This window comes from Populus euphratica, unplaced genomic scaffold (genome assembly GCF_000495115.2).
Source record: "Populus euphratica unplaced genomic scaffold, PopEup_1.0 scaffold2.1, whole genome shotgun sequence".
NCBI lineage: Eukaryota > Viridiplantae > Streptophyta > Magnoliopsida > Malpighiales > Salicaceae > Populus > Populus euphratica.
The window spans coordinates 423529-450849 of NW_011499846.1; the positions used below are offsets into that span (position 1 = coordinate 423529).

At 35.8% G+C, this 27321-nt stretch overlaps 4 protein-coding genes and 1 pseudogene across 6 annotated transcripts; 2 read left to right on the forward strand and 3 right to left on the reverse strand.

Moving 5' to 3' along the window:
* Positions 1 to 3940: 3940 nt before the first annotated feature.
* Positions 3941 to 5959, reverse strand: LOC105128748 (PXMP2/4 family protein 4-like; annotated as a pseudogene).
* Positions 5960 to 6625: 666 nt separating this feature from the next.
* Positions 6626 to 8191, forward strand: LOC105128757 (uncharacterized). Its single transcript, XM_011030564.1, has 2 exons — positions 6626 to 7382; positions 7527 to 8191. The coding sequence occupies exons 1-2, from the start codon at positions 6792 to 6794 to the stop codon at positions 7884 to 7886; spliced, it is 951 nt and encodes a 316-aa protein (XP_011028866.1). The 5' UTR covers positions 6626 to 6791; the 3' UTR covers positions 7887 to 8191.
* A 189-nt stretch (positions 8192 to 8380) lies between these two features.
* Positions 8381 to 15032, reverse strand: LOC105128765 (transcription initiation factor TFIID subunit 4b-like). The gene is made up of 14 exons (XM_011030575.1): positions 14759 to 15032; positions 14579 to 14684; positions 13453 to 13943; positions 13262 to 13357; positions 12250 to 13173; positions 10654 to 10778; positions 10449 to 10536; positions 10203 to 10338; positions 10023 to 10078; positions 9895 to 9951; positions 9649 to 9789; positions 9362 to 9427; positions 9011 to 9275; positions 8381 to 8891 (listed from the first exon to the last, which is right to left on the reverse strand). Exons 1-14 carry the CDS (start codon positions 14795 to 14797, stop codon positions 8719 to 8721), a joined length of 2763 nt encoding a protein of 920 aa, XP_011028877.1. The 5' UTR covers positions 14798 to 15032; the 3' UTR covers positions 8381 to 8718.
* Positions 15033 to 16534: 1502 nt separating this feature from the next.
* LOC105128773 (uncharacterized protein At2g23090-like) lies at positions 16535 to 17973 on the reverse strand. Its single transcript, XM_011030588.1, has 3 exons — positions 17700 to 17973; positions 17517 to 17557; positions 16535 to 16839 (listed from the first exon to the last, which is right to left on the reverse strand). The coding sequence occupies exons 1-3, from the start codon at positions 17773 to 17775 to the stop codon at positions 16720 to 16722; spliced, it is 237 nt and encodes a 78-aa protein (XP_011028890.1). The 5' UTR covers positions 17776 to 17973; the 3' UTR covers positions 16535 to 16719.
* Positions 17974 to 23076: 5103 nt separating this feature from the next.
* On the forward strand, positions 23077 to 26538 carry LOC105128780 (acyl-CoA-binding domain-containing protein 3-like). 3 transcript variants are annotated; one of them, XM_011030609.1, is made up of 5 exons: positions 23077 to 24053; positions 24846 to 24951; positions 25033 to 25133; positions 25257 to 25322; positions 26225 to 26538. In XM_011030609.1, exons 1-5 carry the CDS (start codon positions 23236 to 23238, stop codon positions 26256 to 26258), a joined length of 1125 nt encoding a protein of 374 aa, XP_011028911.1. In that variant the 5' UTR covers positions 23077 to 23235; the 3' UTR covers positions 26259 to 26538. The 3 variants fall into 3 exon arrangements, with proteins under 3 accessions (XP_011028911.1, XP_011028919.1, XP_011028902.1); XM_011030617.1 differs by having other exon boundaries at positions 25265 to 25322; XM_011030600.1 differs by having other exon boundaries at positions 23078 to 24053; positions 25248 to 25322.
* The last annotated feature ends 783 nt before the right edge of the window (positions 26539 to 27321 follow it).

Here is a 27321-nt window from a genome sequence, read left to right on the forward strand (position 1 = left end):
ATTGATGCAAGAGACTCGGCAGATTTAAGCTATCAGATATGGATTTGTCATAGAATGGCTACAAGTTTAAATCAATCAGAAAGTTCATACGTGTCAAATGAATTTTTTTTAACAAAAATATATATAATTTTTTATATGTTTGAATTTTATCATGATGTTCTAAGAGCCATATTGACCAGTTGAAGTCGAAAAGGTACCTGAATTATACGCTGGAGATGTTTTTTATTTATTTTTTACATTTCGTAGGTATTTTCGGATATTTATATTTTCTTTCTAACATAAGACGGCCAAGTTCCTATTTTAACAATCGTAGATTATTCAAAATTATTTTCTGTGTAAGAAATAGAAGCGGTTAATAATTCATCCAGTTCAGACAGCGGCACGAATACCTGGGACTTGCATGTTCAAGCAATATTTTGGAAACACGACCTTGCTGGTAACCTGACCCCAACAGGCATCAAAATCGAGGGTGGTGAGTGAATTACACAGTGAGCCCCCAATACAAAGCCATGCAATACAAGCAGGCAAAAGAAAATCGAGCGTGTGTATCACGGGTACGTGCTCTGTTCATAATTTCTCATTTGCTTAAAGAAAAAGATAAGGGTAGCAGCTTTGACTGCAAAATTACGAGAAATAACCCAGTGGTGCAGCCCATCTCTTCAGTTGTTTCTATTTCTTATATGCCAAAAAGAATTTTTCCAAAAACTTCTTGGATCATAGCTGGTTAAGGGCCTCTATTTCAATTTCCTTGAATTTGGCAACCACGTTATACCTTTTTACAAGCTTCGGGGTACACTTGGTCATTGGCAATAGCGTTCTTGACTGTGCGCGCGCGCGCGCCAAGCGGCATGACCATTTGGCTATTTCGCATTTGAAACTTGTTTTCCTTCACTAATCACGTTTAACTGGATAAGCAGTACATTAAAATTAAGAAATTCACAATTCCAAGTCTTGCCGCTTTTCATTAAAGTGAATTATTTGTGTAATTCTTGGCGGAGGATAGTCATTTATCATGATGCAAAGAATTTAACTAACAATATGAAAAATAAGAGATATGAAAGAACTTGGTAAATTGCTTTAACAGGTTGAATGCCAGGCTAAATTACTTTTGGAAACACGACTTTGATAGTAACCTGGCCCCAGCTGACTTAGGTTTAATTTGGGATTGTGTTTTCAAAGCCATGATTTGCATCTAAAACCATGGTTTTAAAAAAGCCTCAAATTTCAGCTTTATAAAAACCATGATTTTAAGTGTACCAAGTTTTCAAAAACATGGTTTTGAAAGGGTTACCAAACACCTACTTTTGACTCAACTTGTTTTTTGCCAACTTAAACACAATACCAAACAGCTACTTCAAAATCATGGGTCGGGTGAAACAGGAACCTAACACCACAAGGCCATCCAGGCGAACCAAAAAAATTTCCACTGTCTGAGCTAAGGTTGCAAGAATTAGCATGTGGTACTTGAACATCAGTTCAATAAGGTATCTGGGTAGGGTTCCTCTTTATACAACTCTGTTGAACAAGTGCATGCTTAGACCAAAAACCACATCGGTAAATCCCCGGACTGGCTACTGTTAAAACAGGACTCCAAACAAAGGAGAAACCATCACAAAACATAAACAGCGTGCTACGAATGAAATGAAAACACAAATCAAAATACTCTAAACAAATTCCTTTCTAAAAATAACACAAGACAATATAGTTAAGACTTCAGAATTCAGTAGATTACATCACTGGAGATGATAAAAGAAAAGGACGATAAAACTCCCGCACACCATATTTCAAACTCCCGCACACCATATTTCAGACAGAGCCTTCAAAAACAGATATCAACGAGTTCTCCATTCAGCGGTACTGCAGTCAGAAACAAATACGAATGTCTCACCTCACTTAGTAAACAAATTTAGCAACGACAAAACAGACTAATCCATGGCAATCCCACACTTCAAAGAATTTGATTTTGAAGTTGGTTGAAGTTCCTATTTTATTCCTTTTTCCTTTGCAAAGAGAGGACGGTTGAGGGCTCAAATACTCTAGGGAGAGTTCAAACCGTGAACCTTGCATAATAAAAGAGGCCACTACAAATTCGAGCCAAGTCGAATTGGTTCCTGTTTTGCTTCATTCTAACTTATGGGATTTATCTAAACAAACAGTTCATTGTAAAAATTATCAGAAAATAAAGGATCTCTAGAGTTCAAAATTGCATGACAAGAACTATTTACCAATCCAAAATTAAAGGCATTCCGCAAACAGTTCATGCAGCAACCATAAGACTGTATGAGCTAACAAAAATAAATGAAAAAATAAAAATACCAGAATTATCAAATATTTCTCTCATCTTACCTTGATGAAGCCTATCTCCTTCGCATTGCTGCGGAAACACTGCCTACAACACATCAGTCCATACTTCCTGATTATCCCATGAGGGTTTCCACACACTCGGCTGCCAACAAGGAGATTTCAAATCAAAATCCTTAACTGAATAAAGTTAGGACGTGAAATTCACTCAGGAAAGAGATTTAGTCCACATAGCAACTAGACAATCAAAAGCAAAGAAAATACAATATCTTGACCTAAAAGGGATCACCATCATTTTACAAGGACCTAAACAAACAAGGCAATCAAGAAAAACATCAAACCTAAGCAAAAACTTAAGCAAATATGGATTTCATGAGTTGTTCTTTCAAATTTGAAAACTAAGCAACGAAAATAGATAGCATACAGAGATCGAAAACCAATTCAAAAAGAAGACAGGACATTAAACAAAAACAACATGGGAATCATCAAATCAAGTTGGCGGTAAATAAAAAAAAAAAAGAAGAAGCTGAGTTCCATAAAATACCAGGTTCGGGATCCAGGACCGTAGTTCTTGGGATGCGAGTTCCAAATATTTGAGTGGCCCATCTAGTTGTTGTGATCGACGGAGTAACGCCTGAGTCGCTGCGCCGCTCTCAAGTGCCAAAAACCCTGACCGCTATTTCGTTTGCGTGGGAGGTGATATGTGGCTGCTTTTATAGGTCATTTCATAGTTGTCGCAACTGACTTGGGAAAACTACATGGGCTTGGATCAATTACCGGTATATTTAGATAAATTATAACGACATTGTTTTATTTTAATATTAACCCGGTTAAAAATTTATTAGGTTATTAAAATTTAATCGAGTAGATTAAATTTTATTATGTCAATATTTTATTTTATTTAACTATGATTTAATTCTTAATTTTTTTATGCACAGATATTTTCCAAAAGAATGACGAATGATGGTGATTAATTTCTTATAATATATTTAATTCTAAATAAAGATAGGAAAATCCATATACAGCAACTTTTGTATTAAAAAAATATTGGATTGCATTCTTTTTAATAACAAATTTTATGAATTGCCTTGTTCCCACCAAAGAAAACACCCCGTTAGGTAATTTAAGTGTAAATAGTTTTATTCTATGTATTTTACTTTAAATATGAGTTTCATTTTTTATTATAGTATTTAAATTATTGGTGTGAATTGATTTATAATTAGCAATTTTTTATACACTTAAAAAAAAATGACTATGCTACATATTGGGTCTCGTCGTGGTTTCAAATGGAGGAATTCGTAGATCACAATCCCATGAGAGCATGGCAAACATAATTTTTTAAAGGGTGAGAAAAAAATGAAAATAAAATTAAACTGAGAAAATAAAATTAATTTTAAAATATTCTAAAAAAATTATTCAGTTTAGTTTCAATTTTAAAATGTTAAAACCAACTAAACCAAACCAAACTGATTTGCACCCTATAAATTGCACACATCAAGTTACCTTTGGATGTTAGCAATGCCTGCCAAGTAAATTTTCTTGGCCGATGAACAGGCATCATCCATTAGTGTCAGCCAACAAAAATTTATTATCTACAAAATTCTTAGAACAGTCTGCTTAAAAAAGGGACAGGGAGAGATATGAGAAGGTGCAAGCATGAATGCATGTATTCCAACTCCAACGATCAAGGATCTTATACAATAGGATCTAAGCATTAAATTTCACGACACGAGCATGATTATCTAGAGCTAAAAGGAATGCCTACAAGCAATAATTTGATCTAATTTCAATGCTTAAATAATCTTGAACCAGCAAAAGGGGTAAAGCCGTTGCATTCGTCTTCTATAACTCAAACGGGGAAACATGTGCAGCATTTGAAGTCCAAATCTGAGGATTAATCCGTTCTCGCTTTCTTGAAGCCTGCCATGCCTGTTAAATAGATTGTCCACACATATGAACAAATAATGTTCACCAGTGGCTGTCAAAAGCATTACCAGAAATCCCATATGTTAGCAAAGAAAAAAACAAATTACCTCCGAGTCATAGAAATTAGGCTTACACAAATTTTCATATATAGGAAAGAAAAGGACCCGTGTATACCTGTGGATGAACGAGCACAAATTTATATGTTGCAAAATCACATGCTGGCCAGTACAAAAGACCATTCCTCAGAGTTGGAAGGAGGTCACGCTTCAATCTAGCTACTATCTCATCGCCTCTTTCACCTGAGCTGGTACCAGAACAGTCATTCAGGAACGCCGAAGACCAAAGGATAAGAGAAATATTCAAATATAAATAGGTCCACGGGCAAGTTGACATATCTCCCATCACTAAAGCGAGGGATGTAGAGTGAAACGAGTTGAACGCCATCTCATGTCCTAACATATGGTTGAGGCCCAGTTTTTTTTGGAAGAAAATAAACAATAGAACAAACATGTAAAGACAGAGCCTGGCTTGGTTTAAATTATCATGTTGCAGCAGTAAAATCCAGCGGGGCCTTCTGTTTGAGGCTGTTTTACTGAACTGCAGCTCTGGCTAGGCAAAGAAATCATCAAACAGCAAGGCCCCGCGAAGACCTGTAACAGCTCCAAAGTTTTTTTTAAAAAAGCTAGCTTGCACAGAGTATGCCAGCAGCCAATAACATCCAGGACAATGCCAAACCTTCACTGGCATCAAACAGATGGAGCCCTACCATAGGATCAAATTGATCCAAGTACAGGCATTGATACCTAGAGGAGGGCTCTGATGTTGCCTCCACAGACTTGTACAAATGAGAGATGATAAAGAATTGACCACTTACTGCCTCTCTATAACCTTGTGGTGGAAAAAAAACACAAGATGCCCTGGAGAGCCAACTATAAATGCCGTTATAAAAATACTAGTGCCATAGAACACTGAAATCATACTGAAATAAAAATTTTGTTCACCTTGTAAAGCTGCATTATAGGAGAAAAAAGGGTAGCATTAGCAGGTCCATAAACTGCTTGTCCCATAAAAACTTTCTTGAAGGTAGTTAGCACATCACGTTTTGGGAGAACTTTTGACATAAAATTGAACCAAAGATGCTATGATGGCCCTAAAAATAGCAAACCATATCCAGCCACGCGTAATGCCCTTATGAAGTCTAAAGAACTAGATGATGTTGATGAAATCATCTGCACAAATGTTTACCATAAGCAATCAAGGAACTTAATTTCCACACCCACACCCTTCGCGCACACAATGGGATAAAAAGAGATCCTGTAAGATCACTTAAACCAGAAGAAATATCATAAATCTACCAAACAAAGTAATTCATAACCTGCACAGCCAATTTTTTATACAGTTTTTAACCCGGTGAGCCTAGCTACAGAAAAGAGGATCAAGTATCAATTTAAGTAGATACTTTAGCAGAAGAAGGGATTAAATCAAGTAGTTCCATCCTCAACCTGTGATTATACATCATAAATACTATGCAATAGCTCCACAAACTATAATTGCAGGCCATGGAGATTGTGACAACTAACTGAAGTGAGATAAAACTTCAATGTTGGTTAAAGTTTTGGCATTTATTAAGCTTAGAAAAGAGAATTGAAAGAAGCAAGCTAGATGATAAACGTTCTCTCTCTCTAGCTAGTGCACAATCTGTCAATCATACGCTTGCATCTTCAGATAAGAAATATTGTGCGCTGGTTTTTCTGATCCTCTGTTTCTGTTTCCTTCCAAAAATAACCAGGGAGTGTTGTCTATACACGAAAGGGAAAAAAAAAAAAACAGTAGTTTTTTTTTCTGATTTTTAAAATTTATTTTGAATATTTTTTAAAAATATTTTCAGTTAAAAAACATAAAATTATTTTTTAGTATTTTTATAATTTAGATGTATTAATATTAAAAATAAATTAAAAAATTATTTTAATACATTTTCAAATAAAAAAACCTTTTAAAAAATATTTTATACCATAATTTCAAAACACAAACTGAAAAATTTAAAATTCTAATTCTAATTAAGACTAAATTTTTAATTGAGATCGATAAAACTTTATTAATTTTAATAATGTTTTTAATGAGTTAAATTTAGAGTTTCTAGTAGATATGAATATTAAACCCAATTGATTATGAACAGATTTTCAATGATTTAATTAACTTAACTAACCTTGTTCAAATCTGAAAATGAATAGACTTAGAAAACTTGAAATTCATTGTCGAATTTATATCGGATTTCTAATTGAATTAAACTATATATTGACTCTACCAAACCGGGAAAATCCGGCTAGTTTTTCAATAACCTGACTCGACAAACCCAATTAAGATTTGACGAGTTAATATTAAGAAATTTATTTTAAAAAACAAAACTCAAACTCTATGAAGAAACAGTTCTAGGATCGGATCCGAGAAGCGAGAACTATGCTTGGGGGCAGAAACCTAAAAAAGTCATCTTAATAAAATCAAGTGATTAACATCTCACGACGGTTAGATTGGGTTGGATCCAATCTTCCCTCACTTTTTCAGGGATGGCAAATGCCTGGAAAAGAGAAAGCAACAAACAGCCAAGATACCTCTCTCCAATCCTTCTCCTCCTCTCACTTTCTCTCTTCCTCCTGTTTCTCTTCTTTTTCTACGCTCGATCCCCATTGAATCCTCCTAACTCCACGCTTTATGTACCCCGAGTTTACCCAACCCCTCCTTTTGATTGCTTAAAATCTCCCCAAGCTCACCCTGTGGTTGCCAACATAGTGGAAAACCTCAAATACCCCTTCATCTACTCTCTCTCGGATTTTGGGTCCTTGCCCGACAAGCCCCACAAGAACATTGTCAGGCTTCTGAAAGGAAAGCCTTTCAGAAAGCCAGATATTTCAGCCACGATTCAGCAACTTCTTGAAGGAATGAAAGGGAGAAATGGGTTGGTTGTGGATGTTGGGGCTAATGTGGGAATGGCGAGTTTCGCAGCCGCGGTTATGGGTTTTAAAGTGCTGGCTTTTGAGCCAGTGATTGACAACCTTCTGAGGATTTGTGATGGGATTTGGTTTAATCGTGTTGCGGACTTGGTTACTGTTTTTGAGACTGCTGTCTCTGATCGGATTGGCAATATCACTTTTTACAAGGTAAAAAAGCAATCTTTTCCCAAAGTTTAATTCTCTTTTTAGGGCTAAGATTTATACTGGTTGATTGATTTAGCCTAATTTGAACCCTACTTCTTCCATTTGCTGTACTGAATACTCATCATCTTAGTCCTTCTAAACTGGCAGCTGGTAGGTCGGCTTGACAATAGTGCTGTTTCAGCCACTGGTGCAAAGCTGGCATTCAAGTCCAACGAAGAAATAGCCCTTCAAGTAAGGACCATCCCTCTTGACGAACTAATAACAGATTCAGAGCCTGTGTTGCTTCTCAAAATAGATGTACAGGGATGGGAATATCATGTACTGAAAGGGGCGGTGAAATTACTGTCAAGAAAGAAAGATGAAGCCCCCTACCTAATTTACGAGGAAGATGAAAGGTTGCTGCAAGCGAGCAACAGTAGTGCCAAAGAGATCCGGGATTTCCTCCTAAGTGTTGGTTATAGTCATTGTGTCCAGCACGGTACAGATGCCCACTGCACCAAGGATTAGTGAGCACCACATCATTTCATGGGAAGCACAACTATCTAACTGAATGGCTTGGTTTCCAGACCCCATCACTTGCAAGGAAATGTAACACGTTGGCTGTTTGGTGCCTGTCATTTCTTGCCTTGAGAATTTTTTAGGCATGCAGAGTTCGCATGTAAGCTGTAGAAAACTGCAATTTAGGGCCTCGGCATCTGTACTGGCCGAGGAAAGTCAGATTTTCTTGCATGCATATTCAAGCTTTTCAATTTTACATCTCCTGATGTATGGATGTCTATGAAAATCTATGACCTCCTCTTTGTGCTGGCCAATTATTTTTGTTTACAAACATTAAGTAATCTTTCCATTTCTGAAAAAAAAAACATTGTCACGGGAGATCTTGCAATATGCGTACCATTTGAAAAACAGGAGTGGCAATCATCTTTCAATGATAAATTTTGCATGGTCCTGCTTCGGAGTGCCAAGTATACACTTATATTCGATTGGAGTTCCAAACTCACAAAATATGCTCAACGCTAATTTTTACAACAAAAATATCAGAGTATATTGTTTCCACGGAGTAAAGCAAGAATTAAGGTGGTGAAATTAACACGAGCAACAGCAAAAGCATTGAACAAGGCACATCTTCTGGCGGCCACAAGATTCTATGGATGCTTCTAAGTCGAATTTCTGAGCCCTGTCATGCAGAGGCAAGACAATTACGGTGATTTATCTTACAAATTTGTCCTTCCAGCCAAATCAGACGATGATTGGCCATGCAACAGTCAGGACTCAGGGCCGTAATCTTGTCAGGTACCAAACACAAAAAAAAACCATTGTGGGGGAGGCACGCGTGGCGTTATTCAGCTGTAGCATCAGACCTGATTCGCTCGTACAGTTGGTAAATCAGAGTAGACCTGGACATCTGAGGTTCCCTTTCCAGCACTGACATTACATCCTTCACAGAAATGGTACGAACCACCTTGGTTTGAGGCACAATTGCTTGATTCCTTGCACATTTCCTCCCAGCTCCTGCCAAAGGAAAAAGGTAAGGTTAAAAACCAAACAAATGTAATGAACACCATAGTACATAATGTGATTTCGAAAAGAAAGTTTGCTCCAGCATGTGTCCCTTGAATTGTCACACTTACCAGATGCAGAAGAAGGAACCACATGGCTCCTTTTTTCTGCTTCGAGATTTTCCATCATATTTCTTCCTGATGGTGATAGAGGTTTGCGGTTCACATCTTTAACTGGCTGGGAACCGGATGCCCCCTCCATCCCACCTTCGCGTTTCTGCCGGGCTTGCTCAGCCATTAGTTGCCATTTTGACAGTATGTCATCTCCCCCAACAGCTGCTCGGGCAGCAACATTAGCAGCTGTTGTCCTCATTTTGTCATCCTCCTCTTTGTTAGCCTACATAGTTATAGAAATTAGAAAAACAGAGATTTGTTTTATTTGGCTAGAAGGCAAACTTTTAATACTGGCAACATCTTTAATACCTTCACTGATTTCACACGACCTTCATCTTTCTCTTTCTCACCCTCACCTCCATTGTCACTGTCCGGCTGTATACAGAGATGCAAAGTACGTGAAAAGTTAAGGAATTCATGCTTGAACAAATATATCATATGTAGAAATACTACATATGTACTTGTGTATTGTTCTTTATGAATGTACTTCTTGAATCATATATAATGATAGTTTAAGAAAGTGTATTGTTCTATATGAGCATGCAGTTCTTGAATCATGTATTAAGAAAGTAGATAGTATCAAACAAAGCACCCACTTCGTTAACTTTTTGGAGCTTTTCTGCTTCAGCCTGCTTTTTCTCCAATTCTTCCTGGGCTTTCCGGTTCATTCTCATGATCTGTTGCCGAACATCTGAAGTAATTAGAGTCTGGTGTCTTGGCTTCTCGGCATCAACACGCTGTAGAGATCCAATTTAAATCATGAAAGATGATTAAAGTAAGCAAATAAATCCACGAACAGAGAAAGAGTCTGAGAAGTTAGTGAAAAGAAAACAAAAACACACCTGTTTTGACAGCCTGATCATGCTACTTATTAGTCCGCGCATCCTTTCTTCCACACACTAAAATTTGAATTCCACAAGAAAACGTGTGAAAATTATCCCAAAAAATGGACCAAGAGCTAGCAACTCACCAAGGACAAGCATCGCTCCACATCAGTGCCAAAGTTCTTCAAACCACATTTGGCCACTGAAACAGATAGAACAATAAATATCAAACCATGTGAATAATGCTGCCTTCCATAAAGCACGAAGTGCATAGACAAATGGATTAACAGCGGACATAACAGGGGCCATAAAACAAAAATACTAACTGATCTCTCCTAATTTTTTCTTCAAAGGAGTTTTCTGCAACATCAGTTTTTCTTCTTCTTCTTGTACAAACCGTCGCGATGCTTCAGAAACTCGAATGTCATCCTTGGGCCCTGAAAATAGCTGTTCTTCCTCCTCCTACATCAAAGCAGAACATCCTGAGAATTCCAAGCTTATTTGTCAAAGGAGTGCTTTTCCTTGCTAGATGATACTTTTGTACACATAATCTTGATGGTTGCCAAAAATACCCTGAGATTAACTCCACTGACAGCAGTGACATCATTGAGTTGTTCAATGCTTTGATCCGAAAAAGCCCCAGATACCTTATGCTTCTTACTGCATGTTATCCCATCGATTATGCATCAAACATGATTGAAAAAGAGCTTTAATAGAATTAAAGAAATAAATGAGTCAATTAAAATCATTCTTGGTCCATAAAAGGAGCTATTTTACGTTGAGGCAGGTGGAGAAGAACCAAGTGTTTCAAATGGCTTCTTTTGGCCAACAGAAGGCTTTTTGGGAGGCGTTCTTGCATTAACTCCAGCAGGAGAAGCTACAGGTGAGATTCGCATGCCTGCCTGATAACATATAGAAGCAAAAAGGATATTATTCATCGATGGACAGAAAATGTCTAGTTTAGTCATTCCAGCAGTTTTGTTTGTGAAATTGAGTGCACAAAACATATTTCTGATGAGTTAAATTAAAAAATCTTCATAAAATTTCATGGGATTGGAGAATCTGTATACCATATTGACTCTAAATCTGAGTCAAACCACAGGGAAATAAGCTGGTAAAGACAAATTTACTCATATATTCCACCAGAGCTAGAAGCCAATGTTAAGACAGCGGATGCTTTTAGCTATATACCATGTTGACACAGGAGCTTTCAGAAGATTTTTATTTGCTTAGTAATTTTAGTTTTTTTTATTTGGTTAAGAAAATGCTTGTGTTATTTGGATTCACTATTAGTCCTATAACTTTTAATAGTGCTTCCTTTTCTGACGAGGATTAGGATTTAGACCTACAACTAGTATAAATAAGGCTGCCTATGCTATTATTCCAGACATTTCTTATATTTTATCAATCGGTTTGTGTTTTAGAGACCGTCTACAAACTGTAAACTTATTTTTCCAGTTCCAGCTTCAATTTTCTTCTAGTTCAGACATCATATTTACTGTTCTTTGCTATTTTGATTTCATATCTCTTCCCACTATACATCATATATTCACACACCAAAAGAGTACTTGAGTTTTGCAAAATGCAGGATGACATTTGTGGTTCATTTTCAAGGATCTTGGAGAAGGCTACAATTTTCAACCAGTTTCAAAGAAGCTTCCTTTAATGAAGCAGGTTCAAGTCCGACTAACTCCAGTTTATTTGCTCATTGTTTTATAAGAAAGGCCTACCCCCATTTGTGTAGCTCAAGACTCAAAAGGCCACCTGATTAACCCCCCAAAAAAAAAACATCATCATGTTTCATCTCAACAGCTGGATAAATCATCATTGGCTAAAAGAGTTGGGCTTGTGAAGCACCCAAAAACTCCAACCTAATAACTATTGCTAATTGGTCCAACCACCATTATCTGATTGATAAAGAGTCAGGGATGCAGAGCAATTTGCATTATTTCTACCACTTTTTTCAATCCCTGTTTCTAAATCATGTATGTTTGCTCTCACTGATGCTTGGTATAAGATATCAAGTTTCTCCTATGCCCAATGGACAAGTTATTTTAATCCAGCCTCATCAATGTTCATAGTAACAAGAATAGAACAAAATCAAATGTTTCTGGCATTACATGAAATTAATTATCCATTGCAAATTAGTAGGAAGTACTGGGGGGTTTTCACCACTTGAAAACATAAGACCAAAGTAAAAATGAAAAAAGAAAGAAAGAAAGTTTAAAAGTAAAGCAGCCATGCAAAAAACAAATGGTCATGTTCTTCTGTAAATGTGTTAAAAAACGACCTATAAGATGATAGATAAACTATGAAATCAAGACCTAACAACTAGATGTGTTAGAATTATATTCATGATTAGTATGAAAGTACCTGGCCACTGGGGTCCATTTGAGTCGCAATTGAAGGGGGGGCAGAACTGGGAGGCACTGTTGAAAAAACAATTTTAGTAGACTGCTTGTCTAGAGATTGATCCTTTAAATTTCCTGAAATTGCATTTCCCTTTTCAACAGGTGATGGAGACAGCACTTGAGGGCTCGACAACTGGGGTTTGTTCTGCTGCTCACCAGCCTGTTCAAGCAAACCTGGTTTTACATAATTCAACGAAGAGAATGAAGCAGGACTTTTCTCTCTATTTGGTGGTGCTTGCCAAGGAGCTGAATTCTGTTGCAATGCTGATTTGTTTGTATAATGGGAAACAGAACCACTGTGCACTCTACTGGGATCATCAGCAGAATTTTGCCTCTCAAACTTCGGCGTGCTTATCATGCTGTGCGCTGGCCCTCCAATTTGAGTCACGCCCAGATTTTGATGATGTGAAATTTGCCTTGTTTGTGGATCATGGGGTTGTGGCTTCACAGATGGTCCTGAAGTACTAACATTTGTCCCAGAATATGGATGGTAATTACCACCACTGCTTCCATACATTGAAAAGGAAGTTGGTGGAAAGTTTGCATGTTGTTGTTGCTTGTTATGCCCTTGTATTGAAATAGAGGATCGCTCTCTTTCTTGATTGGAAATGCTGGCATTGGAGGAATGTGATTGGCTCGCTTGCATTACAAGAGAATCTGGCTTCCATTCTACCGCTTTGGATTTCTGAGAATTGACAATGCTTGAATCAGCATGCAATTGGACTGCTGAAGGAGGATTATGAGATGGTTCTGCAGGAATAGATCCCCTCGGATGAAGTACAGAATGATGTGGATCAGGAAACTGAGCAGCACTGATACCAGCAGGCATTCGCCCATCGAGCTGGCGATCAGCTTGAGGCTGTAACTGGGATTGGTTGGTACCTGGCTGCAGTGCAGGACAAGCTAGTTTTAGCCTAATATCACTACGAGTGTCCTAAGCTCATTACAATTTCACTAACCCATACAGTACTTGCCTGTGATTGCAGCTGTGCAGCTGCCAGCCTGAGCACTTGATCCCCAACAATATTTCTCATGAGTCTGACAAATTGGTCTTTTGCAATTTCATTTTTCTAAAAATAAAAAAGGAAGATATATCATAATAATAACCAGTCCCATACATAAAAGAGAAAGCACAAGAACAAAGAAATTCATGTTAGAGACCCACCCTCAGTTTATTATATAAAGTTTGTAGCTGCATCTCTCTGTCTTTATCAAGATGAGGCTTTAAGGCAGGCAACAATATCGCAAAAGGTATCTGCTTGCTATTCTTTTGGTTACCTGCCTGATCTGTGCCTGCAGTTTGCTGATTGCTCATCTTCTGAAAATTTAAAAAGTGAGGATCACCATCAGAACTTTGCATTTTATCAGGCTCGGATTTTGGGATAGGATTTTTCTCATAGCTTTGCATCCCAATCAATTGAGGAGTCCGGAGAGGAGCCTGTTCCACAAGCTCTTGTTTAATGTCATCTTGGGATGTTTTCTTAAGTAATGGCAGGTGGGTTGGTTCCTGTGGGAAACCCCCCTGCTGCTGTTGGTTCTCAGCGTTAGGTCCATTCTGCTTTGTCTCCATTGCAGATGTGTGCTGCTCCTGATGATGTTGTTGTGGAACATTTTTTGCATCAAGTTCCTCAGTATTATTGGCATTGCCATTTTTCCCTGCAGTTGGCCGATTAGGAAATTGTTGACTGGAACTTTGATTGTTTTCGTGGGACAAAACTACTATATTTTACAATTGTGTACAATAAATAATCAATATTTTAAATATATTCCAGACAAGCGAGAAGAGTATCAGCAAGTCCAGCAAGAAATCTGTACTTTTCAAACAAGCTTTCTGACAAGAATGGGTGTAAATTTTAATCTAACTGTTAGATTGGACTAAAATTTTGCCAGCGCATTCTACCTCCCTGGTTCTGTAGTAGGTCAGCTAACTATAACCAGCTATACGCTAGTTTCTTTCTCTACAGTTTAAGGCCATAAGATTTAGGAATTGGGAAATCCTAGCTTTCTATCTTTCGCTGCGTCAACTAACTTGACGAAAGTAGGAAAAGACTAAACACAAGCACAAGTAGTAATGCAAGTATGATAAACTGACTGGCCACTTGACAACCTGCAGCAATTAAACGAGCACAATGCCAAAAAAAAATAATCTCCAATTTTATATGCTTACATATTAATCCTAATCTCCACGTTCTCATATTTCAGCCTAAATCATATAATTCTATACTGCCAGTAAATTATAAGAAACTGAATTAATTGATTAAAATGTGGTTGAATGAAGATCAAATAAATACCCGCACTCGAATCAGACGGCTGCGAGTTGGACACATCGCCCCCAATATCCCTGTTCAGGGCAGCTTGGAAAGCCTCCACATCAGCACCGGAATGCATGGTTTCGTCCTTTAAGCACAATTCCAAAAACCCCTCAAAATCAAACTTGAGTTGAAAATAAGAAGAAAAATAATAATGCTTACCTCGTCTTCTTCGAGAAGCCTCATTATGTTAGGGTCCATCACCAACCAAAAAGCCTGTGGTTGATGTTGCGACTATGTTGCTTATTTCAACGATCCGTTTGCTTTTGGCGTGGATAAGATTTATAATTGTATTCGTATACGAGGTGTGAATAACTAGTAAGGAGATTAAACCTGGGAGATTAAGGGACAGATGAGATAGTGAAGCTATTTGATTTTGCTCAGCGTTCCAGAGAGATGCTATACGGAGAAAGAGGAAAAGGTTGCAATCTCGTTGTGCTTTGCAAAGCTATTTAAAACCGGTTCGACCCATGACACCAACTGAGTCAAAGATTTGGGTCACAGGTTGGTTAAAATGATTAACCTGGGTTTATATCATTTTAATTTATTTTTTAAAATAAAAATAATATTGTTTAGAAGGAAAAGAAAAATGAAAAAACTCAAACGGGTCAATTTCAAGTTAATTTTTTCAAAAATCTATATCTCGTTAAGGATTAAGAGTGTTTGTTTTTGTTTTTTAAAAATATTATTAAAAAAATAATTTTTTTTATTTTTTTATTTATTTTAAATTAATATATTTTTAATATTTTTAAATCATTTTAATGTTGTAATATTAAAAATAATTTTTAAAAAATAAAAAAATTTATTAACATACATTTTAATATAAAAATTTATTTAAAAAACAACCATAATTACTCAATTACTCTATTAAGTAAACTCTAAAAATTGGGTTTGCCTATCAGATTAGATTGAATTTTAATAATTGTGGTGCTTTATAAATAGTTTTCTTATTTGGTTTGGAGACCAACTTAAAAGAGTAATAAATTATTGAATTTAATTGAGATCAATTATTTTTATTAAAATAATATAATTTTTTAAAAAGAAAATAACCAGCACCTTCATGAGTCAGGACAACCAGACTGATTTTTAATAATTGTGATGCTTTAATTGTTTTATATATGGTTCTCTTATCTGGTTTGGAGGTTGGCCTGAAAAAAAGTTTAGAGGTTGGCCTGAAAAAACATGGATAGATGGATTACCTCGTAAAATGAAATTAACTATTTTTTATTAAAATTATATAATTTTATTTTTTTTGTTTTAAAAAATTCTCTAATATTTACATGATCGATTATTTAGTAACCTAATTGATCAGGATGTACTAATATCTTATTCAATTTCGCTATAACTCAAGCCAATTTAGATTTCAAATACTGAGTTTTTTTTTTTTGTTTAACAGCTATGGTTTTATACGCTGAGCACTAGATGATTTACAACCGGGTTTTCGGCCGACCTTATTCACGATGGGCTTGGGTTTGTTGTTAGTGTGGACTTGTGTTTTTAGAGAGCAGTCCTTTGTGTGCTATTTTATTTGGAGGCCCGTTTCATTTTTATTTATTTTTTCGTTTGAGAACTCCACTTTAATAATAATAAAAAGATTTAAAATAGATAACGTAATGAGTCCACAACACAAAGTCACAGCAGTCCACACAATAAGATGGGTTTCATCTAACCTGAGGTTTCGGATCCGAGTTTTCGTGACTAGCTCATTGAGGAGATTATTTATTACTGATCAGTTATATTATACCTAGCCTTGACCTGAAACGATGCGGTGCGGTGAGGTTTTTTCAATTATAAAGAGCACAATCCCCACTTCCTCCCACTTGTGTGGCAGCTTATCAATAAACTGGAACACAGAAGGCAATTGAAGAGGACAGAAGTTTTACATGCAATTGGGAATGGCGTAATCTCGATGGAATTAAAGCAGAAACAACGAGGGCAAAGATAAAGTCAATAATGTAACCAAGGCATCATAGTAATATAGACAAACTCCACAACACATAGCAAAAACATCCAAGAATCTGAACGAATTGCTTTGGAAAGTTCCAAACTCGATCACCTACGACAATATATATGAAGCTTTTAACCAATCCCCACAAGTCCTTTCTTTCTCTCCTGCTTCATCTTCATTTCTGGAGGTGGGGGAAACATGTATAGACGTCAGATTTGGGGTGTTTGGCTTCTGCATGCTCCCTGCACTTCACTTCCGAAGTGGTGCAAATGAATGTCTGCATACACACCTTGCACTGCCAAAAAAAACCCACCAGTTTATTAGACGACCAAAAACAAGATTTTCAGTCCAAATACTTCCGTGACTGGAATTATAGGTCAAGACCTAACGAGAAGGTAATCTCACCGAGTCAACAGAGATAATCTAAGAAATTCCACTGAGACAATAACAAGATAGAAGCCAAAGAAAAGCATAGATAAAATAGAAGATCAGGGCATCTCTCAATTGCCACGAATTCATTCAAAAGCCAATACTAAACCGCAGCCTAGCAGTGGTCAGACAGACATGGAAAAGCTAGTATAGATGATTCTTAATCATTGATTAGTTTTTGAGACTGGGTTTCTTCCAATGATTAATTCTTGCCTAGATAAGTGACTATAGAGGAGGATTATCTCTCAAAACAAAGTAATTATTCATCGGTAGAAAACACAGATCCTTTCCAAAATCTATCAAAAAAAAACCAGTTCAACTCAAAATCTCAAGCCGTTGGCTAAGATCATGAAAATAGTTTTACATTGCTCCCTAATACATACTCTCATGTATGTATGAGGGTGATCGGGTTGAACTGATTCTTTGAAAAAATCAGCCTATCTTGACCTAATTTCAGCTTTCACTAAATAAAGTAAATTTAAAAATTCTATGAATTCAATTGTTACAAAATTAGCGGCCGAGAAGAGCAAGAGCGGTAAATACCTGGATCGACATGGCTTTCTTGTTTGATTCGAGCTGACTTCCTGCATATAAATCGGAAGAACAAAACCGAGTCAGGACATGAACATGACCACATAGATCTCCTCGGAAAAACATCAAGCAGTCAAATAAACAAAGAGAGAGAGATTAGGCTTGCTAGGGTTTTATAAATAGTCAATCAATTACCCTTGGAAGCAGCTTTTTGCTTCTCCAAGTTCTTCTCGCGAGCCATCTTTGCCTTCTGCCCGTTGCCGCCTCCCATTTTTTTCCTTCTTCTGGTGAAACAGGCACTGGAGAATATGAGATGTGGTTTGGGAATCTACCACTTAAAGAGAGGAGAGGACACCACCGCCAATTCTACCTGGAGGATACCCTATTTATGTTCAGAGAAGATAGCCAACCGAAAGGACAATTCCATTAGAACCACGCCGACGGATTTTGTTTTACTGGGTGGGGGTTTGTATGGGCCTACAGAGCTGTTCGGGACTGTAGCCTTTTTTTAAGTGTTTTTTTCATATAAATATATTAAAATGGTATTTTATTTTATTTCGCAAATTTTATTTCTGAAACTAGTATATTAAAGTAATTAAAAAACATTAAAAATAAATTTAATGAAAAATCAGCTATAGGGCGGGTTGTTAAAGTCGACCCAATTTATTCGACTGACCTTAAATTCAACGAAGAAAGCTTAGAAACTTCGTTAAAGGCAGGCTTGGATCTCGTTCATATGACGGGAGTAGGTGGGAGAATTTAGAGGTGTATTAATCTCATCTCGTGGAAGTTGATTTATAGATGGGGCCCATCCGTGGAAAGTTCACGCACAATGTTTATTTTTTTAAAGTAGAAAAGCAGCGGATACGAACAAAACTAGATCACTTGTTTGTTTGAAAATCAAGCTAGCCTTCAAAAAAATTAATAATCCCAGTTAAATAATTGTTTTTTGTTTATTCTCGATTTGAATTTAAGACTTAAATAATATTTTGATTACTTAATAATTTCTTTATAAGTTAATTGCTTGGAAGAGTTATGAGAGTAATTTTTAAAAATATTTTTTATTTAAAAATATATTAAAATAATTTTTTATTTTTAAAAATTTATTTTTGATATTAACGTATCAAAATAATATAAAAATAATAATTAAAAATTAAAAAAATTAAAAAATATAGCTTATCATAATACCAAATACTATTTGGGTAATATTTGGTATTATAATAATAACTATTTTTTAAAGTATTTTTAATTTTGAAATACAACAAAATAATATTTTATTATTATTTTAAAATTTTTATTTTTTATTAACATAATAAAATAAAATAAAACATAAAAAAATAATTCTACATAAAAATTTTTTTAAAAAATAAATAATCACACAACAATAACAAATCTTGTTATCGCATATCCAGAAACGTTGACTAAAAAGCTAAAAATAAATAAATAAAATATTTTTTTCCATACTAAGAAGAGAATGTTAAATAAAATATTATTTTATTATTTTTTTTATAAAAATATTATTCTTATATATCTTGTAATAATGTTAAAATATTATTCATTGCAATTGTATTTTTTACATTACTTTAAAAAAAAATTATTTTTTTATTTATTTTTTATGAAAATATGTTTACCTCGTAACTTATATTGTGTGTTTATTGAAGTTCACTCGAATTATTAATTATATTTTTTTAATATTAAATTAATTGATAATTTAAAAAAAAATTGAGACTTCATCCTGCTTATATTAAATTTTTTAAATAATTACGTACAATGCATTTTTTATAATTGAAATAAACATAAAAACTATATTGCGCCGTAGTAAGTTCGAAGTAGCGTCTTTCATGGAAGATGCCCTTGCTTTGAGGAACCGGGGTGGTCCGCATGACAAGGCTTCTGACAACACGCATTAGTGGTGGACCCATACAACCCAATAACAGAGAGCCTCCTAATAAATGGCCCAACCATCGGCAACTACCAGCACGCGTTCACTCGTTTCGGGTCTTTGACTCTGGCTTTCTGTACAGGAGGAGGCGAGGAGCCATTCTTTGCTCGTTGTACGGTGGTTGCATGGTTGAGTTCACGAACAAGCTTTTTTTTCTTTTCTTTTATTTGATAATAGTGTTTTTAATCAATTTAATTAAGAATATTTTTTTTTTTTCTTTCCTGGTTGGTAAAACAACTAAATAAATGGTAAGTTATCCGTCATTTTTCTTCTTCTTCCTCTCACTTTTCTCAATCCATGTTCCTCAAGTCCATAGTTTTTAAATTCTGATGTCGTTTTTTATGCCGAGGTTAGATATTGTGTAAGTATTTTTTTTTTCTTAGCATTTACTATTTTCATTTTATTATTAGAAGTTTGGTATGATCCAGAAAAACAAAACCATGTACTTAATTCATTGATTCATCTTTAAAAAATATTTTTTATTAAAATAATGTATATATTTTTTTAAAAAATTATCAACTCAAGTTTATCCTCACAGTCCGCCAGCCCTGCCCCAATTCATGGATTTTATAATTTATTTGGAACAATTTAAAAGGTGAAAAAAAAACAGTAATAAGATCTATTCACAGCATGATTCCACGTAATACAGATAAATGTTAATGAATTTTACACAAATAAGTCCATTTTCAATTGATAATTTGTCCCAGATTTATATATAAAAAAGGACGTGAATCGAAAATTTTGGTTTAAAAATCAAAATTATTGCGCCACTACCATAATCATTGCATAGGAGAATCCATAATCAGCTTTCATGCTTCGATCACAAGTCATGCCACGTTAAAAAAATTATAAAGGCAATGCTTGTTACAAAAGGTATTGCCACGTTAATTAACCAATAGAGCCCCGGCAACTTGGAAGGTATTTAAAGTACGGTAATTGTGGAAAATATATTAAAATAATATATTTTTTATATTAATATATTAAAATAATAAAAGATATAAAAATTTGATTTTAAATAAAAATATATAATTTTAACTACATTCCCAATCATTATTCAAATTTAATATATATTTAGAAATGTGGTAACAATTGAATTTTAAAGTATTTTTTATTTTAAAATATATTAAAATAATATATATATTTTTATTTTTAATATTAATATATCTAAATGAAATAAAAATATTAAAAAATAATAATTTAAAATAAATAAAAATAATATTTTTTTTCAAAAATACTTTCAAAACACAATAAAAAAAATACTTAATGGTATTGCCACTGTTCATCGTCAGTCCTTTGACATAGGCACGGCCGCTCTCTGTGTCGAAATCTGCACACCTATGCAAGAGCCTAATACACTGGGAAGGCCAGGCTAAAACCAATCTAGTTTGGGCCACAGCCTGCACTGTCAATGAACAGCTAGCCTATCACCCCTGAAGGTGGAATCCTGGTCCAAGCCGAAAGTTCAAAAGTACTAGGCTCTGGCCCATGTCGTTACTGGACCATCAACCCTGACTCCCCTCTATATTTTCAGTCTAGCCCGGTTGCCAGGTTGTTGACTAGATGTTTATCTCTAATCCAGAGACCACCTTGAAAGGATTTGGATCATCGGTTTAATTTCAGTCAATAATTTTTTTTACTAAGATGATAATATTTTTATCTATTTGCGTTGAACCGGTAAATTTTAATTAAAGTTCGATTTAATTATCTGAACGACTAAAAACTCGTTCAGCCTAAACTAACTTGGTTAGATTAATATATTATTTTATTTAATCAAGAAGCTAACCCGAGTAAAGTTTTATATCGGTTCATCAAAATAAAAGGAGTTTAGCAGTGATGATAGTTAATCGACCTCTATTTCGTTTCCTTTTTCCCCTGGTTTGAGGTTATGCTTGTTTCGTTGAAATTTACATATATATATTTGACAAATTGCATTTCTGGGATTTATTTATAGTGATTTTTCAACTCGAGAGAAGATTCAATACTTTGAAATTAGTCTGGTTTCGTCCATGGAATCATTTATGGATAGTTGTCCGAGGGGAAACGAAGACCCACACTCCTATCTTATCTCATCATCGTCTTATTATTTTTCCTCTTTGCAACCCACCCTCATTATTAAAGAAGGATGCCTTTACCTGCAGGCATCACCGCCCCATAGATTGAGATAAGCACGCCAGTGCATCACAGGATTTTCAAAGAAAAAACACGAGCAACGTTGAATAAAAGAAAATCGTGAACCACGCATGGCTTGTCTCGAGCCGGTCTTTCCGAGGTCGACCTGGCCAAGACTCATCTCCGGTGAGCTAGTTGGATCAAACCCAACCTTTTTTGAAAAAAAAACCCCTAGAAAGTTTTTTTTTTTTAAATCCGGGATTTTTCGTTATCTTAAGATTTTTTTCCCTTAAAAATCGAGCTTCTCCACCAAATTAATCCGACTGGTCCCGGCAACCCGACCTGTCAGGCTGGACTGCAAAACAATGGGTTTTTAGTTCTGATACTCAAGAAAATTTGACAGAATTGGTGACATTCTAAATTTCTAAATCCATTTTTCAAAGGAATGCATTTATGGAGACGCTGGCAAGCGTACTTTTTCTTTGTGGTAATAAAATTATATCAATTTCGAACTTTATTCTACTCTACAAACGTATCTCAAAGGAATTAAATCAGAGATATAGAAAAAACTATGGTCTATAGATACATCTCGGGCACCTTTTGGTTAGGTGGAACAGTGATTTTCCAAGAATGGGATGGCGAGTGGTAAAACAATACAAAAACACACGCAGCGAGGTCCGAGTCTCGAGCAAGCAAAGATCTTGAAACAGCCCGGTGATCTAGCTCTTCGAAGTATGATCTAGACTGAATTTTATTTAGCACAAATTCTGAAACAATCCAGTGATCTAGCTGTTCGAAGCATGGTCTAGACTGAATTTTATCTTGAATTATTCTCAGCGCTGACTTGATTGAAATTAGGTGATATAATATGTCCAGTTCAAACACAGTTAAATTAAAACCAATAATTCCTTTCGTTCTAGTTTTGTTTGCGTAGAGTTTGGCATGGAACATTTGGGTTATGAATTACCTAATTTTGACTGGATTAATGTTCAAAGCAAATCCAATTCGATTCCAACAAATTAATAGCATGAATCCGAAACATATTCAAACCGACTTTGACGAGCATGAACAAAATGTTTATTAACGTTTTGTTTGTTTATGCCGTGCTGTTCGTATTTTGTTTTAATTATAAATTTTAAAATATTTAATTATTTAATACTCACATAATTTTACATAAATCTCTTTTTTTTTTCATCTTGAATAAAAATAACTACGATTTATATTTTTTTCAAAAAATACCTTTTCAAATCATAATCATAGTAAACACAGTACTAAACACAAAAAAAAATATCAAAACAATCCATTTAATTTTTTAAAAGATAAATATATCATATGAAATAATCTAAAAATATTTGCTTGATATTTGTTTTTAAAAAATAATTAAAAATCACTTGTAAAAGGCAAACATGCCGAGTCACCATGGGTCCAGTTGGTTGATTGTGCACTTTTTAGACACCCAGCATAGTGTTAGCCTATCTGGGACCCACATCACCGTATAAACTTAACCAAAAAGCAAAATAAAGATGCAGAATATGCTTTGCTCTTCCCTGCAAATATCCTTTCCCTCTCCTTCTCTTCTGTTTCGATCCCTTTATTACTTCTGTCATCTCCACTTCCACCATCGAAAACAAAAGACCTTCCCCTTCTCGCTGCTTCTTCTCTTTTATTAGATTAAAAAAGATGGAGCTTGCTAAAGAACTGTTTGTGACTGGTGTTATTGCTGTTCTGTTCTCCTTTATCATAGCCAAACTTGTTTCTATGGCCATGTCCAGTGGTGATTCTAGCCACCACGACGATTCTCAAACTCAAAATGTTGATCGAGAAGCTTTTTCTGCAGCAGAGATTGTCGGTGAAGAAGAAGAAAAGGGGATGATGGAGGAGGTACGGTATCGTGAAAGATTGGAAGTTGAGGGGCTTAAGAGCGAAATGAGAACAGAGTTTGTTGGACAAGTAACAGAAAAGGTCTATGAGTTTGTTACAGGAATTTCTTCTGTCGAGCACGCTAAAGATTCAGCAACTCGTGACGAGATACTACTTGCAAGTGAAACTGAGGTTCAAGAATTGATCGAGGCAAGTTTAAAAGAAGAGGAGGAGGAAGACAAGCTAAAAGAAGGTGACTTTTACGATGAAGACGTCAAGCAAGCAAACCTGGTTAGTTCTAATAGAGAAAACAGAGAAGAGGAACCGATTGGCGTTGAATTAAACGTTGTCGAGGAGATTGGGGTTGCTGGGAGTGATTCCAAAGAGAGGATTCAAGAAATTGAAGTTAACGAGGTCGAGGATGATGATGATTGGGAAGGGATAGAAAGGAGTGAATTGGAGAAAATATTTGGAGAAGCAGCGAAGTTTGTTGAGGAGTCAGGAAATAAAGATGAGAGATTGGCAAGTGTAGGGAGTGATTTGCAGATGGAGTTGTATGGCCTTCATAAGATTGCTACTGAGGGACCTTGCCGGGAGCATCCTCCCATGGCTCTCAAGGTTTCTGCTCGTGCTAAGTGGTATTAAATTTTCCTAAATTAACATAATGTCTCTGCTTTACTCTTTTTTTTTCTCTGCATTCTGTTCTCTTATTGTTTGCTAAATTGTCCGAATGAGAGCAGATAAACGTTTTCCATTAGGGGTTTTAAGTTTGTCAGCGGATAGGATAAGATAGTCTTGGGTGAGTGAATATGGTTTAGTGATACACAAAGTGAATATAGTCTTGGGTGAGTGAATTAATGGATGTCAAACAAGGTTAGAGTCTTTTATTAAGGGAAAAAAAAAAAGAAAAAGAAAATCAGAATACGAACACATGGAAATCGTAGAAATCCACGTCTGGACAGGTAGTACTACTATAAATGATGTTTATATGGCCATTTTGTCTGTTTCCCGCCATGCTTAGGTCTACCATAGTACTTTCTTGTAGAAAAAAACACGATGATCCTATTGTCTTTATTTGGAAACTTATAGTTGTTGCTCTTGCCGCTCCAACCTTTTCACGATTGGTTTGGTCGAAGTCCTTTTCCTTTTCCTCCACCCTAGATTTTTTACTGGTATTGATTTAATTGTTTGGAAATAGCCAAAAAGCCCGAAAGCTTAGCAAACAAAATAAAAGATCATGGCAGCCATCAGCCATAATCTTGTGCTAGAGGGATTGTACACCTAAGAAAAAGAAAATGAAAGCACAGAACAACACCTTAGGGGCTGCCTATACCAAAAAATTGCACGGTATAGTTTGATAGTTAGTTACAATAACAGGGTTGACAGCTGCTATGTATGAGTGATCGAGGGCACTGGTTACAATGTGCAAGGAATGCTTGGCAAAGGCTGGGAAACATGAGTCCAGAGGCGGCTATGGAGCAGTATATTGCCCTTGTATTGGAGAGAGCACCAGGGTGGATGGAAGAAAAACCTAGTGTAGGTATTTTCCACTGCAGCGTAGAGCACTTGTGTTTCCTGTAATGACTTTGAACAATCTCTGGTCAATTCGTTTTACAGGGAGACAATAAACCAGGATCATCTGAAGTGGAAAATCTTGTTGCTGTGACTCCAGATTTAAGTACATTATCATCCCGTCAATCAAATTTTACAGATGAAATGTATGTCCTGAATGTTTGGCTATTTCCCACTTCAATCCTTTATTGTTTAGTTCGTTTCTGTCTTTTCATTAGCTTATTATTATGTTATGATACTATCACTATTCTCATATTTAGGACATGTAGGAATCCAGAACCGAAGCCTGTTGCTGAAGAAGGCGATCCGACAGGGGGCTCAAACCTGGATAGCAGGTTACAAATTGTTAATTCATGCATATTGCTCTCTCTTCCATATGCCTTATTCTCCTAAGCTGTTGCGGGAATTTGAGGGTTCCTGAAAAGGTTTGAATAGAAAGTTGTTAGTTTCATAGGACAATATGATTAATGTAGTTTCCGTGCTTTGCATAGCAGAAAGGCAGAAAATATTTTACAGAAATCTTTATTTGATGTCATTTATCAGTAGTCTGATTTATAAGGTTTATTTATAACCACCACTTGGAAAACAAGCACCAGCGTTATAGTAACTAAAATTTCCCCTGGGTTGCCCCCTCGCATGGTGTAGCTCAGGTGGTCGGGTCTGGGAGTTTGAGTTCAGATCTTAGGTTTTTGACTTAAAGTTCTCCATTGTACCAAAAAAAAAAGGCCGGTGGTTTCTGTCTATTTTGAATTATCCTTAATTACCTCTTGGAATGTTTTAGAGGGTGTTTTCCTCAATCATGATTGAACCTCAAATGAGGCTGAGAAGAAATCCCTTTTCAAGAAAATCAGATCCCTTTAAAGAATAGTTTTTTCTTGTTGAAAAAGAAACCACAGGCATCACGCTATAAATGTAACGTAGCAAATTTTAAGGAAAATGGGTGGATGATCATCATTCCTTGCACCACCACTTTCTTATGTGAAAAGTTTATTGATTCTGCCACTTATTTAAATGAAGATTCTTATTTACCTGTCATCTGTAACTAGACAATCACCAGTGACAATCTATGAGGAATCTGCCATGCATGAGTTGGGTCATATTCCTGAGCACTGCTCTAGTGAATTTTCATGTAGTCTCGCCACTCATTTCTTTCTTATGGAAGGGTCATGATTGCAATGATTTCAATACGCAAGCCAATTAGGGCTGCTCATAACCTATTTTACATGAAATTTTTCAGGCCAAAGAATGACAAGCATTGCCCTGCTGCTTGATATCTCCAACCAGGGAGCCCTTCTCCTTTGGCTTGACGACAAACAAGACTGATTACTGTTGCCAAGTATAATCTGTTTCAAGTATGTAATGTAAGGTTCTTGCCTGTTTATACTATCATTTATATGTCCCTAGAAGTGAACGATGCATTGTGTGATACTAATAACATTTATGCGTTGTGCATTGATGCATTTGTATATATACCCTGCTGGTTGGGATCATTGAATTATAATATGATGTTTATGCACCATTCTTTCTGAGGCATGGTTAAGACTCGATGCTTATGCCAGTCTTTGTGGTCCTTTGTTTGACTTTTTATTCTAATCCATGAGAATATATGAAGCCATGTTGGCATTTCGTGAAAGGAATGTGCTAAGAGTTTTGCACTAATTATGCTATTTTGCCAAATACTTATCGAGAATACATTCGCATGCAATTGAAGTGCTCCTCACGTTTGGAATTGTTGAGAGGGAAAGTAGTCTCTCTATTTCTTTTGGTAAGAACTCTCCTTTTTCTTCCCTAGCAGTAAACTCCAATAATATGGGGCATCCCTTGATGTTGATTGGGATTTAGATGAGACAGTGTGGATATCATTCACTTGGAGTTTAGACATGCTCAAACGAGGTAAGGGTATTTTTTGGGTGTACAGCCCTAATAATTACAGAAAAATCGACCAGTAAAACAATTTGCAAGAATTTCATGGTTGCTGGCATGGCAAGTTACACGACCAAGGCCATTTGGGTCCACCAGAATTGTTCAAAGGGCTCTCAGATTTTAATTTTCCGTGTTGGAAGTGCATGAATAAGTTAGATTTCGTTTCAATTGTTAGGGACGGCTTCCTTATTTACTGTTTTATCGCATTTATTTGAGGTGGCAATGGATGACCCTAGCACTGGATACTGAAAACGATTCCTATTTTATTAGAGCATGCTGCTTAACATCGACAAACTCACAAAGGTAGAGAATGCATAAAAAGCTACTATGGAGGTTTCATCCTTATCCTCTGCTTAAAGACCAGGGAAATTAGTAATTCTTCATTGGTGAAACATGGGGTTCTCATCGCCA

Bases quoted from the DNA above. Each gene is read 5' to 3' on its own strand.
- LOC105128757 (XM_011030564.1), top strand. From the start codon at position 6,792: ATGGCAAATGCCTGGAAAAGAGAAAGCAACAAACAGCCAAGATACCTC. The intron at 7,383-7,526 runs GTAAAAAAGCAA...CTAAACTGGCAG, and splicing joins GCAATATCACTTTTTACAAG to CTGGTAGGTCGGCTTGACAA.
- LOC105128765 (XM_011030575.1), bottom strand. From the start codon at position 14,797: ATGGACCCTAACATAATGAGGCTTCTCGAAGAAGACGAG. The intron at 14,685-14,758 runs GTAAGCATTATT...TTGTGCTTAAAG, and splicing joins GGCTTCTCGAAGAAGACGAG to GACGAAACCATGCATTCCGG. The intron at 13,174-13,261 runs GCAAGTACTGTA...CCTGCACTGCAG, and splicing joins CTGCACAGCTGCAATCACAG to CCAGGTACCAACCAATCCCA.
- LOC105128773 (XM_011030588.1), bottom strand. From the start codon at position 17,775: ATGGGAGGCGGCAACGGGCAGAAGGCAAAGATGGCTCGCGAGAAGAAC. The intron at 17,558-17,699 runs GTAATTGATTGA...ATTTATATGCAG, and splicing joins GCAAAAAGCTGCTTCCAAGG to GAAGTCAGCTCGAATCAAAC. The intron at 16,840-17,516 runs GTATTTACCGCT...TTTTTTTGGCAG, and splicing joins AGAAAGCCATGTCGATCCAG to TGCAAGGTGTGTATGCAGAC.
- LOC105128780 (XM_011030600.1), top strand. From the start codon at position 23,236: ATGGAGCTTGCTAAAGAACTGTTTGTGACTGGTGTTATTGCTGTTCTG. The intron at 24,054-24,845 runs GTATTAAATTTT...ACAATGTGCAAG, and splicing joins GTTTCTGCTCGTGCTAAGTG to GAATGCTTGGCAAAGGCTGG. The intron at 25,134-25,247 runs GTATGTCCTGAA...TCTCATATTTAG, and splicing joins TCAAATTTTACAGATGAAAT to GACATGTAGGAATCCAGAAC.